We start from the raw sequence: 13,726 nt of genomic DNA, 5'->3' as shown, positions 1-13,726 counted from the left end.
TATACCATCATTGAGCACTTGCCACAGCTTACCACAGTCAGGGAATATCTATACTTGCCCAGCTTGTCTCAAATCTCCCCCTATTTCTAGTCCATCCTTGACATCACTTCCAGATTGATCTTCATGAAGCACAGCCATGATCAGAAACTTTCCATAGTCACCTCTTTGCCTACTGATTAATCCAGATTTTTTTTAAAGTATCACATTTTATGTACTCTATTATAGGGTTTCACCCTAACTTTCTAGAATAATCTGTCCCAGCTGCCACTCCCGTCTGTTCCTGTGTGCAATTTGCGAATGCACTTTGGTCTTCTTCACCTCCATCTTTCTGTACAGGTATTCCCTTTTCAAGGAGAGCCATTCCCATCTCTCTGCCTTTCAGAATCCTACCCATTCGTCATGTCTCAGTGCCAAGGCATATTTCTATTCCGAAACATTCCCTGTTCACCCCTAGCTAGAAATGAGCTTTTCCTCCTCCCTGGGAATTTTCTAGTATCTTGTTCTGCCTTTATAGTACTTACCACATGCTTCCTTGAGTGGTAGAGAAATAGACTGTAACTGAAGTAGCATTGGACTCAAAGGCAGAAAACTTACTTTCGATATTTTAGATCAGGACTTCCGAAATTGGGGTCAGTTTGCACACTTCTAGGGCTTGGTGTTCCCTGATAAGTGTAATTTTGTGCTTCTATGATGTGCCAGGTTCTGTGCTAAGCAGTGTTCTGGCTTGGTGTACATTTGGAAATGGCTGTCATCTTCTGCTATAGACACCCTTGTTATGAGATAGATGAGCCTGGACAAGTGATGTAACGTTTCTGGGCCTCAGTTTTCTCATCTGTTAGGTAGGGAGACTAATTGAACCACCTAACCATATTGTAGAGCAAAGTGCTTTTGTAAACTGAAAAGTTATATATTAATTTGAGGACCTGTGGTTGATTACTGTTATGGATAGGGACATAACAGTAGGAGTTGCTGCCAGTCCACACGCATTTATGAAGCATCTCTTATGTACCAGGCACTGAGGACCCAAAGTGAAAAATGAAACAATCCCCGACCTCAAGGAAATTACATTCCATTGGGCACACAGAGCAGAGGAATAGACAGCATGCACATTTAAACAAAATAGATGCAAGGTAAAGGGCAGGGATGCCAGCAGCTGTGGGGATCAGAAAAGTCTTCATGGAAAAGTTCCTTAAGCTGAATTTTGAAGAATCTGGGGACTCTTAACAGGTACAGTTGTAGTAGGAGTGCATTCTAAGCATAGAGGCGCCGCCAGAGCACAGAGACCGAGATGGGGAGTGGAATCAGGGGATGTGTCCTCGGTGCCCAGCATGGTACCTTGGTGTGTAGCAGGCTCTTGAGAAACAGTTCAGCTAGTCTTAATGTTGTGTGGTTATTTATGATTGTCTCGTTCCTCTTACATTCCTCCACCACTGTTGTAAAGTGCTCAATGGCCAGCACTATGTGCTCTTCAGGTGCCCGGTAGAAAGAAGGCATTTTTATTTAGGAGAATAATGCCAACCACATTTTGGTTCCTTCTCCTTTATTGATGATTGCTATTCTGTTTACTCATTAATAACATGTTGGATCCCATTATATGTTGTTGTTAAGTCATTTGTGTTGTGTCCAACTCTTCTTGACCCCAGTTGAGGTTTTCTTGGCAGAAAGATACTGGAGTAGTTTGCCATTTCCTTCCCCAGCTCATTTTGCTGATGAGGAACTGAGGTAAACAGGGTAAATTAACTTGTCCAGGGTCACACAGCTAGTAAGCGTCTGAGGCTGGATTTGAACTCAGGCCTTCCTGACTCCAGGCCTAATATCTTAAACACTGCACCATGTAGCTGCTCCTATTGTGTATTATCTGACAGTTATTCTTAAAATGTTATGTTTCTTAATGTCTCTGTTATCTGCCTGATTTTTTCAAAGGAGTACCTCGTCATCACCGTGGTGAAATATGGAAATTCTTAGCAGAGCAATACCACCTGAAACACCAGTTTCCAAGTAGTAAACAACAGCCAAAGGATATTCCATATAAAGAACTCTTAAAACAACTAACCTCCCACCAGCATTCAATTCTTATTGACCTAGGTAAGTCCACAACATTGATTTGAAATGAAAATTGAAGTTTTCTTCCTTTGGAAAATATACGTTGCAAGGAATACCTTTGGGCTTTTTAATGATGTTACTTTTATGTTTCATGATAAAATCTTAGTGCAGTAGCTTTTAATTAAAATGGTACTGGAAAGTAAAAACTTACTTAGGCTTGTTCAGGTATTTAAAATGTCCTAATTTTAAATGGACAGTTGGTTGCTGCTTCTTTGCATAGAGGAGGAAATTATTTGCATATAAGTTTCAGTGTGAGTTTTGCAGATTTGAGATATTTAGAAAGGGACTAGCTTTCTTGTGAGCACCTTATTGAATGAATGCATGAATTTCTCAATTCAGATAATTTTTTTTTTCTGATTTGAAACATTTATGAAACTTTTACCCTTTTTTGAATTGTAGAGACTCCATACTGAGGGGAATTCAAATAAGAATGCTTTTATAAGAAATAATAAACTATATCCTCCTGGTAAATAAATAGAAATCACACTTTTTGCTTTCTAAGTGTGGATATACTTTCTGAGGTCAACTCAGTGTCTTAATGTATACTTCTTAAAAATTTTTTTTTTCTTGAGCAAAACTCGATTTTTTCTCCCTACTACCCTCTCATTAGAGAGGAAAAAAAAAGACAAAACCTTTTAAACAAATATTCATAGTCAAGCAAAACTAATTCCCACACCTTGCCCAAAAAAATATGTTTTACTGTACACTGAGTCCATCATCTCCTCGTCCAAGGTGAATAGTGTGTTTTTATCATAGGTCCTCTGAAGTTATGGATGGTCATTGTGTTGATCAGAGTTCCTGAGTCTTTTGAGGTTGTTTTCATAGTACTGTTATTATATAAATTGTTCTCTTGGTTCTATATAAATCTTGCTGGGTTTCTTTGAAACTTTTTCTTTCATCATGTCTTATTGCACAGTAACATTCCATTATGCTTATATATTATAATTTTTTCAACAATCTCCAGTTAATGGGGAGACGGAGTGGGGCAGGGTATGGAATCCTTAGTTTCCATTTCCTTTCCATCATGAAAAATAAAAGCTGTTGTAAAAATTTTTGTGCCTGTAGGTGCTTTTCTTCTTTCACTGATAGGCCTAGTAGTGGTTTTATTGGGTCAGGGAGTATGCATATTTCTGTGACTTTGGGGATACAAGTTTAAAATTATTAGGCATTCTTTTTTTAGGTAACTTGTTTTGTTAAAATGGCATTCATTGATATACAAAGATGGCTATGCCCAGAATTCCTTTACCACAGCTTCTTAAATTTTCTTGATGTCATTGTGTAAGTAAAAGTGTGTCCTTCAGATTCTGCTTTCTTGGTATTGGTTGAAATATGATGATCTTAAAATAATGAACAGTGAAATATGGTTGAGATGAAATACTTTGAACAAATAATGTATTCTGGTTCTTTTTGGACATAAATTTTAGATTTATCTTCATCCTCATGTTTTTGGAATATGTCTTTTAACTTCCCTTTCCACTAAAAAAAAAAGATGGTGTTTCACTTTAATAAAAGTGTATAGCTAGACTAATGCAAAGGAGTTTCTGAAATTGGAGCTTTTAGGAATGGATAGGTAGTAGTAGTAAGAAAAGCCAGACAGTTGAAGAAGGAAAATATATGACGGATTATATACTAAATCAGCCTGCTGGCAGACGCTTGTCCACTTTCCAAATTATGTCAAGGGAGTAAAATTCTCGTATAGGTCACTACAAGTTTATAGAAGAGCTCATAAAGCTCTGAATTATTCATGCCCTGCTGGAAACCCATTACAGCTCTCTAGATTAAAATGATCACTGTTTAAATGTTTGATAGCCGTTAGATACATGCAGTGTTCAGAAGGAGAGAAGGGATGGTTTCAATGTCCTCTGCCCTTGTCAGACCTCAAATGGAGCATCTGAATGCCCCCTTCTAGACAAGCTGGAGCGTAGCTGGAGCGTGACCGCCCCGTGAAGGCAACGAGGATGACAAGTGGCCTGGAAGACACCTCACAGAAGGCTCCTGGGAGGAATGGGAAGGAGCTAAGAAAACACCAAAGGGGGAAGTACTTGAGGGTGTGTCATGTGGAGGAGGAGTATAAACTTCTTGTTCTTGGATATAACTAGGAGCAAAGGATAGAAGCGAAGAAGAGCAGATCTCAGCTCAAAGCTGGGAAATTTGTCCTTGCAGTTATAGTGATTGGAACAAAATGGGCTTCCTGGGGAGAACCTAAGCTCCTTGAGGGCAGCGACTAGTTCTCTACATAGAACTGAGCACAGTACCTGGCATGTAGGAGGAGGAGAAAAGAGTAGTGGTAGTGGTAAGAATAGTGGGAGGAAAAAAGAGGAGGAATAGGAGGAGGAGGAGGAGTATTGGTAGGAGAAAGAGGGAGGAATATTAGAAGGAATAGTAGGAGGAAGAATTAGAAGAGGAGTTAGTAGCAGGAATAAGAGGAGGAGTGGAATTAATAGTAGGAATAGTATCAGGAGAAGGAAGAGGAAGAATAGTAGTGGTAGGAATAGTAGGAGGAGAAAGGAAGAATAGGAGGAGAAATATTAATAGAAGGAATAGGAGGAGGAGGAATAAGAAAAAGAGGAGGGGTATTAGTAGTAGGAATAGAAGTAGGAAGAGTAGGAAGAAGAAAAGTAGGAGTAGTAAGAGTAGAAGGAGAACGAGTAGACGTAAGAGGAATAAAAGTGGGTGTAGGAAGTGTAATAGCTACCTTTTGTACAGTGAGTCAAGGTTATAAGGTGCTTTACAATTATTATTTCATTTCTGATCCTCATAACAGCCCTGAGAGGTAGGCCTTATTATTGTCCCCATTTTCTGGATGAGGAAACAGGCAGACTGAGGTAAAGTGACCTTACATTCTGGGAACAAAATTAGTGCCTCCTAAAGATATGATTGAGGAAGAGTAGGTACATACGTAGTTATACAGACCGCATGCTAAGTAGATATAAAATCGTTTTTGGAGGGATGACGCTGCAATTAGAGGATGAGGAGAAGCTTTATGTAGTTAATTGTTGTCTTTCCCACGGGGTGTCCAGTAGTCACTCCATACTGCCAGGTGGTCCATAAAATAGCCTTGGCTATTTGAATAATGTCCAGAGAAAAAGCAGCCACCCAGAGGGCCTGTTCTTAGTATCTGTTGCTACCCTTGGGTGCTGAGTGGTAGTAGGTGGTCTCTGCCATAGGCAGGTACAAATTTAAATGCCAATCTCTTACAAGTACCTAGTGGCCAGGGACGTTTCCTAGGTGACAGTAAGGTCTAGGGGCTTCCAAATTGCCCCTCTTATTCATTCATTCATTCATTTACTTTCTTATTTATGGATAGGCAGTGGGGTTAAGTGACTTGCCTAGAGTCACACAGCTAGTTAAGTGTTGTGTGTCTGAGGCCATATTTGAACATAGGTCCTCCTGAATCCTGGGCCGGTGCTCTATCCACTGTGCCACCTAGCTGCCCCTCTGCCCCTCTTATTTAAAAGCCAAACTTGGAATCTGACTCAGTCATATCTTTATGAGGCACTAATTTTGTTCCCGGAATTTTCATTTTGAAATTTTTGATGAGTGGAGCACTGGCATCGATTGATGGTGGTACTGCTCGATGGCAGCCCAAAATAAATGATAGGAAGTTGACATCAGTGTGGCCCACTAACCGTTAGGAAAAAGAAAGATTTCATGAATTGGCAATAGGCTGTGTTTGTTAACGTGATGACTAATAGAACAAATGACATCATGTTCCTCTAATATGAAATGAAGCAGGAGGTAGATTGAGAATAAGAGGCTGAAAAGCAGTGAGTACAACAAGTTTCTACACTTTTAGAGATAAATAGAGAAGGAAGGAATGCATTCCCTCTATTTCAGATATTTTATGTCAGTATTTCATTTCAATATACCTTCTGCTTTCCATAGGCAAAGTTATTCTTGGGTCTTACCCGTATTTAATTACTTTTCCCTGAAAGGGAGGAGGAGGAGGAGGAGGAGGAGGAGGAGAAAAAAAACCCCACAGTGAGTTGACTAACTAGTGAGAGAGTTTATCAGTTCTCCTCTGTGTGTATCCCATCTGGGAAGTGTTTGTTCTCCAGTTATCAGAAGCCACTGAGAGTCACAGCTGTGACTGACAGCAGCCTTTCCTCCACTTGGCACGTGGTCTGGGCAGGCCTGTGATTCAGCCTGTTTTGTTTCATAACCTCCTTTGCTCTATTGTTTGCTGAGTGCCTTGACCTACTGTGAAAGTCACTGTTCCAGCCATCCCTCTCTGATAGCTGGAGCTTCCTTCCCAGACACCTGGCCTTTCCCTGGTGCCCCCAGTGAAGTCCATCCCCCACAGCCACTTGTAGACTCTCCTAAATTGCCTGGGTTCTGACCTTCCTTTAAGGATGCTCCCTCATGCCTTTTGAGATTGTCTAAAAGCAACCTTCAGTTTCCATAAATATGGTTCTTCCATTTATCTCTGCAGGCTTAGGTACCAGTGCGTACTTTGCCTCCTACATTTAAACTAAGCCAGTTCAGTATATTTATCTCAGAGCACAATATTGTGAAGATAAAGTCCTACTTGTTCTTAAACCTTCTCACTCAGTTAAGGGTTCACGTACTAAAACTTCCTCTAATCCTAGACCAAAAAAAAAATCTTTCTTTACTTCTCAACAGTATTGTTGATTTTATATAGCACTGCACATCCCCCAAATCAGTCATTTAATCTGGTTTCTTGAGAGGTCTCCTGTAGGTGTCATTTTGAGAAAATTTCTCACCAGTGAAGAGCTAAAGCAGAAAGCAAAATTCCACAAAATTGAAATTGGTGCAGCATTTCAGAATATTAGAGCAATTGCTTTCATGTCCCCCTCCCCTGCCAGAGCCTTAGAAAACTCGTCAGTAGATAAACTGCACAACCAGGAGTGACTCAGAGTCCTGTGAAACCCATTCTTAGTCGATGAAGTTAACCTATTTTGTGTGTTCAGGCTTTTTATTTCTCCCTTTGGGATAGCTAGCTTCGCTTTCTGAAATTGGCCTTCATGATAAACAGCTTTTTGCAAAAAAAAAAAAAGTTCTTGCCTAAAGCTGGATTGATCTGTAATACCATTTGGTCAACATTCAGTAGTGTTTTGATGGTGTTTTATCCTAGTGATTGCGGGGTAGGGGTGAGGGTTCTTAGCTCTGCTTGCTTCCCACCGACTTAGCCATCCTCAGAAAGTAATCATCTGGAACAATTTCTGACCAGAAACAATTCCCTCCCAATTCTGACCACACCTAACTGGGAGGCATGCTATCAGGTTTAACAGATGGCCACCTGGCTGAGCATCCATCCTATAGCTCCAGGCCTGGGCTGGAGAAGGTTCTTTGGCTCAGCAGCTGGCTGAGCCACCCCATTCTCCCCTCAGTCCAAACCTCCTGCTCAGATGGGTTTGTTCTGCAACCACTCTCCTAATCATCTGGCAGCTCACAAACCCCTTTTACTGCAATATCCATTTTGCAACTGCAGCCTCCACCTTGGCGAGGCAGGGCTGTCTTTCCCTCGTGAAGTACCCAGCCAGCTGGCCGAAGACCTCAACCCTAATCCAAGCCTCACAGTGCTACCATTGCCATCAGGATTGACTGAGGCCCGGTGCCCTTCTCTCCCCCTTGCTGATTTTCGGCTTCATTTCCTTGCTTCTGCGCCTCTTGATTTCTACACTCCAGGTTCAAATTGCAAATTGTTTTTCTGACTTTTCTTGACATCTTAGCCTAGACTCACCAGTCACTTGCTGTCTGCCTCTGCATCAGAGTTGCTGGCAGTTCCTATGGGAAAAGGGCATCACAGCAGGAGAGAAGGGATGACCAGTAGTCCTACAGCTCCAGAATGGTCTCCCCAAGTCCAGAAGCAGCACCCTAGGATTTTAACTACCCCAAGAAAACTCAAAAGCCCTCTCCTCTTCTCCTCAGCCCCATTTCAAATGCTTACTTTTACTTTATGATTTTATAGTCAATGTGTTTTCCGTTATTTTTTTGTACTGCTTTTATAAAAGTCCTCAGTATCCTTTTGAAATTGGTTCCAAAAAGGTATTTTCATTTTACAAATTGATAGAATGGAGGCATTGGCTAAATGTGCTACCCAAGATCTGAGACAAGTCAGTGATTGAGTTGGGAGTGTGGAAGCTTCAGCTGCTCATCTGAGCACTGTCCATTGTGCCACATTCGTTTTAATCATAATGGGGAAATAGTGTTAACACTCTGTAAGCATGGCTGAGAAAGTATTCTTGAAAGGAAAGAGTATCTCTTTAGTTTAAAGGCATATTTTGAATGAAGGATCCACTGTGGTGGATGTCAATGGACTATTGATTTGTGCTTCCCACTTGGAACTTAATATATTCTGACCAAGTTCATAAAACCTGCCCAGTGTTTGGCAGCAAATGGACTCCAGTTCAACTCTGAAAGAAAAGAGCATTTTCTTATCTCCTCTTGGGTGACAAAACAGAAGGAGGGCTCCACCTGGCAATAGATGGGTATTTGAGCTATTCCCCAAATGAAGGCATCTGCTGGGAGCTGTTAAATTGACTGAAATATAAAAAGGACAGAAAATGGTTTCTTCACTCCTTTCCTGGTTGGTGGTTTGCCGCATTTGGCCCCAACACAAAGAGCCAAGTGTTGTGAACTTGGAGTAACAGAAGGAGCTATTTTTAATAATCCAAGAAAACAGCTTTGTTTTGTATTTCATCTTGTTGTTGAAAACCTAGGGTTCTGGGGTGAGACCAGATGAGGGATCAAACTTTCTTAAAGGCAAAAAGACAAAAAGATATTAATACCTAGGCTTTGTCAGACAGTGTTTTGGTTTTTAGTAAGGTTATATCTACCCAGTTTGGGATTTAGCCATTTTAGAGATCAGTTGTGCGCTCATAGTTTGAGATGCTCAAAAGTTCACACCAAAACAACTGAGAGAATTGTTTTAAATATGTGCCGTTGTTTCTACTGTTGTAGAGAAAAAATAATGATAATTTGGCAGTCCCATTATGACATTTCAAATGATAATTTGGTATAGTTTTACAAAGGAATAAATCTTAGATTTTTTTAAAGACTGAAAATAACAATAATAGGCAGCATTTATATGGCAGTTTAAAAGTTTGCAAAGCACTTTTTAACTCATTTCATTCTCACAATACTTCAGAGGTAGGTGTTGTTATTATCCCCATTTTATAGATGAGGAAACTGAGGCAGACAGGTGAAGTGCCTTGTGGAGGATCACATAGGTAGTAAACATCTAAGGTAAGTGGTGAACTCAGGTCTCCTTGATTCCAAGGTCAGCACTCTGTCTACTATGCCACAGTATTATTGGGAAGTATTCCCATGTACATTTTGATTTTTTAATTTACTGTCAGCCTTTTTCCATACTTCAAAATTCAGTAGCTCTACAGTTTCATGGATGTGGGCATTAGTACTCTCTCCCTCAGTGCTGCTTGAAACTCATCTGTGACTTCTTATCCTGTGCTGTTCTGATTTATATTCTTTCATATATTCTTTGTGGAGGATACAAAGTTCCATTGACCTTTCCTCCAGGCAGAAGTTCTTAACTTTTTGTGTGTCATGGACCCCTTTGGCAATCTGGTGAAGCTTTTAGACCCTTTTTTAGAATCATTTTATATTGACTGTATTCATAATTGAAATGCTAAATTTCAATTTGAGATTAGTGAGAATAAAGATGTTTCCCTTCTGACTCTTGGGGTTTCCTGGTCTCCAAGTTAAGTACTTCATCTGTAGGCTTTTTTATACTTCATTGGCATTTGTGAAATATTCTGGCTATCTGTCCATTTTCCCTTATCCTGCCCGTGGGGTCAGCCCACCTACTTTTCTGATCCTACGTTTCCTTGGTGATAAGCTTTAATGATCCTTGTTGAATGGAGGTACCACTAGAAATATACTGCAGCCTACTTGTACCCACCACGTGATGGAGTATAAGGAAGAGTCTGAGGTCAAGAACCTGGGTGACTTGCAAGATGGTGGTGTCCTCACCAGAAATGGGGAAGTTGGAAGGGAGGGGCAGGTTTGGGCAGTGCAAGAGAAAGAGGAAGATGAAGAGTTCAGATTGAGGCATGCTGAGTTTGTGGTACTGATAGAATATCCAGTTGGAGATAGCTAGTAGTAGTAATAGTAGTAGTGGTACTAGTGGTGGTAGTAGTAGTGGGATGAGTCATGGTGTTTAAGGGAGAGTTGGCTATCTGAATAAAAGGTGCTGGCTGAAATCACCAAGGGAAAGAATATAAAGCAAAAAGAAAAGTCAGAGAAGAGAACCTTAGGAACTACTTAGGAAATGAGAGATAGATGATGAACTGGAGAACTTGTGATTAAATGAATAAAGGATTACATAAACAGCAAATAACCATAAGGTATCAGAGAAGGTACAGATTGGCCTAAACACTCAATTGAAAATTCTGGGGTGTTTTTGTTTTTATTTTTGTTTTTTTAAGTAGAGGATGAAGCTATATCTGTGTAGATGACAGTAAGACGTTAAACAGGCCAATTCTCTTCTGGGCCTCAGTCTTCTCTCCCGTAAAAGGAGTGAAATCTTCCCCCCGTTAATTAGTAAACTGGCCTAAAACAGCTGTGCCTTTTGGTACCCTCTTTTCTGTCCTTATTTCTTGTGCACAGAGATGCGGCCTTTTCTTCATGCAGTCTCAGGACCACACCAAGTAATTGAGGAACATCGTAGAATCAGAGACTTTTGAAGCTGGAAAGTGAACACGGAGATTTTTTTAGGCATGACCCTGTCTTCGAGACCCAGAAAGGTTAAGTCATTTCCACAGGGTCACACAGCCAGTTAGCTCTTGGGAGAGGGGCATGAATAGGCTAGTAAACTTGTAGTACCTACTCCTTAGAGCCAGAGATTCTTAACCTGGGGTCCACAAACTTAAAAAAAATATTACTGCTTCTATTTCAATATAATCAGTTTCCTGTGTAATCCCATGCATTTTATGAATTTAAACTATTATTCTGAGGAGGAGTCTATGATACAAAGAAAAAGAGAAGGATTAAGAATATCCCCCCCCCAAAAAAAAAAGACTTAGGAGCCTCAGGGCCATCAAATCCTGCCTTTGTTATTTATACTGTGTGGTCATGAGGATGTCCCTTAAGCTATCTGACCTCTGTTCGTCACCTGTAAAATGAGGGCAGCTAAATGGATCAATGGGTAGAGTACCAGGCCTGGAATAAGGAAGACCTGAGTTCAGATCTGACCTCAGACATACTTTATACTAGCTGTGTGACCCTGGGCCCCTCATTTGTGTGACCTCTGTTTGCCTCAGTTTCCTCATTTGTGAAATGGGGATAATAACGAGACCTACCTCTCCAGGTTGTTATGAGGATTAAATGAGATAATAATTGGAAAGTGCTTATCAATAGTGCCTGGCACTTAGGAAGTGCTATATAAATGTTAGTTGTTACTACTACTACTACTACTGCTACTACCACTACCACCACCACCACCACCACTACTACTAGGAAGTACTATATAAATGTTAGTGGTTACTACTACTACTAGGAAGTAGTATATACATGTTAGTTGTTACTACTACTACCACCACTACCACTACCACTACCACTGTTAGATGGCCTTTAAGGTCCCTTTCAATTCTAAATCCATGACCTTGTGGATATATTTCTATCTAAACAGACCACTACTTACTGTGAACATTAGTACCTAAGATCATCCTCGCACAAGAGGAAGTTGTCATCCAAGTAGCATAGATTTAGAGCTAGGAGTGTTAGGGGTTGTATAATCCAACTCCCTGTTCTTGGGGCCCTTTTGAAAGGGCAGGTATATTTTAAAGATATTCTGGGTTGTACAGTCTTGTAAATTGCACACATTTCAAGGGGCAAAAGACTTGTCATTTCAGCAGTAGCAAAAGCAGTTGATGCACAGTAAATGAGTATGGGGGTGGGGGTGGTTAAGAAGGAATATGTGTTGGGCCTGTTCCAAGATTGAGGCAGAAGCATGCTATAAATATTTTTAAAGGCGGGAGGGGAAGCTATGGAGATTCCAGAGTTGGTGCAAGCCTTACCTCAAAAATGGAAAATGAGAAGGAGCTTCTCTCTCAATCAGCCTCTAGATGATAACATCGTTACCCAGTGTAACTTAGATTTGGGGGAGGGAGGCTTGGAGCTACTCAATAAAAAGCCACTTGGGTCTCAGGCTTCTAGCAATATGTCTTAATAATCTTCCTGCCTGTCTTTCTGACTGTTTCTCCATTCTGACAAACTCTTACCCCTCTGGACGAGGCAGAAAAATCACTACATGTCTCTTTTTTAAAAGAATAGCATTGGGGTTTTCTGTGGGTAATAGTAATTATCATACCAAGTTTCATTTCCAGAGTACTTTGCAACCAGTTCAGAGTATAACTTAGTCATTTCACCCAGCCTCATTTTCTATCTGAGGGCAAAACGGTGTGATTAAAAAATAAGATAAAATAAGAGACATTTCCGTAATATATATTACAGTAAAGGAGAACATACCTTAAAGGTGCAGGCAAACCTGCTGAACAGTTAGTTGTAGTTTTACAAGCTTCAACAAGTTTTCCTTCTAGGATGTCAGAAATTCTCCCTTCCCTGCTCATGCCCCACCCCCAATCTGGTCTTTAAGAATTCTTGGAGAGCAAGTGTGCCCTTGCTATATAGCATGTGTGCCCTTAGAAAGAAAGGCATGTTTACAGAAATACGTACTTTTAACATCCTTTCCCATTGAGTTGAGAGCACCACTGAAGAAACTTTTCATGAAATCTGAGCAAAAATAGCAGAAAGAAAACCAAACTTTGCTGATCATCAGGTGCTATGAGTTATTAACAAGGTGTAAAAAGGCCAAGAATTCTGTTTTTACACACTCATGACACTCCCATGAGACAGTGTGCTACAGTGGGTCAAGAACTGGTCTTAAAGCCAGGAGGAGCAACTTCAAGGGCAGCCTCTGATACACACTGGCCTGTGTGACCCTGGGCAGTCACATAACCTCTCAAGGCTCTAGACAACTGTCTAAGTTGACTGTAATTTGTAGGCATCTACAACTAGGCAACTTCTCTAAAGACTGTGCCAACCTGTGTAGGTTGATGGAGTTTCCTGTACCAACAAAATCAGAATTCCAGTCTCTGTCTGTGTTCCCACCACATGACCAGACTCATTTTAGCTGACTTAAATGATATTCACTCTGGGCATGCCAATCACAGTCCTGCCTTTGGGAGTTTCTGTGGTTTAAAAAAAAGTTCCCTTCCTAGCAATAAGCACTGCTCAAACTTAGTTGGTCCTTGGACAAAAGACATAGGCTGTTAATGAATAGGCTTTCTAGGTTGGCAGGACCTGTTAGAGTCTGCATTTGGCTTGTTCCATACTTGGAAGAACCAGGGTCACTGCAACATAGTGATAAGGCATTACATAGAATATAGCTTGATGATGGAGCACATTTATTTACCCAACCAGTCATATTAGTTTTTGTAAAATGCCTTTTATTTCCATTTAAAGAGTTAATTTCCTGTTTCTTTATATAAAATTACTTAATAGATTGTGTTGATAATTGGACACAGTCAGCTCTTTCATTTAATATGGATTATCCTCAGTGATTAAAAAACAAATTCTCAGGGTCCTCCCTGCTATCCAGCACACTTCTGCCATCCGTCTGTCCTCATCTTTTCAATTCATT

The 13,726-nt window shown here is 40.5% G+C and overlaps 1 protein-coding gene across 11 annotated transcripts in view; it reads left to right on the top strand.

Annotated features, from left to right (window-relative positions):
- Positions 1-13,726, top strand: part of TBC1D1 (TBC1 domain family member 1) — a 302,344-nt gene that overhangs the window by 237,410 nt on the left and 51,208 nt on the right. For all 11 annotated transcript variants that reach the window (XM_078148318.1, XM_020991958.2, XM_020991934.2 and 8 more), the window contains one exon: positions 1,924-2,085. In XM_078148318.1, the coding sequence (XP_078004444.1) occupies positions 1,924-2,085 (162 nt within the window). The remainder of the gene's footprint in view (positions 1-1,923; positions 2,086-13,726) is intronic.

The sequence above is a fragment of the Phascolarctos cinereus genome, unplaced genomic scaffold (assembly GCF_003287225.1).
Source record: "Phascolarctos cinereus isolate Bilbo 61053 unplaced genomic scaffold, phaCin_HiC Scaffold_9;HRSCAF=440, whole genome shotgun sequence".
Taxonomy (NCBI): domain Eukaryota; kingdom Metazoa; phylum Chordata; class Mammalia; order Diprotodontia; family Phascolarctidae; genus Phascolarctos; species Phascolarctos cinereus.
The sequence above is the reverse complement of the archived record's forward strand: the minus strand, read 5'-3'. Positions and strand labels throughout refer to the sequence as shown.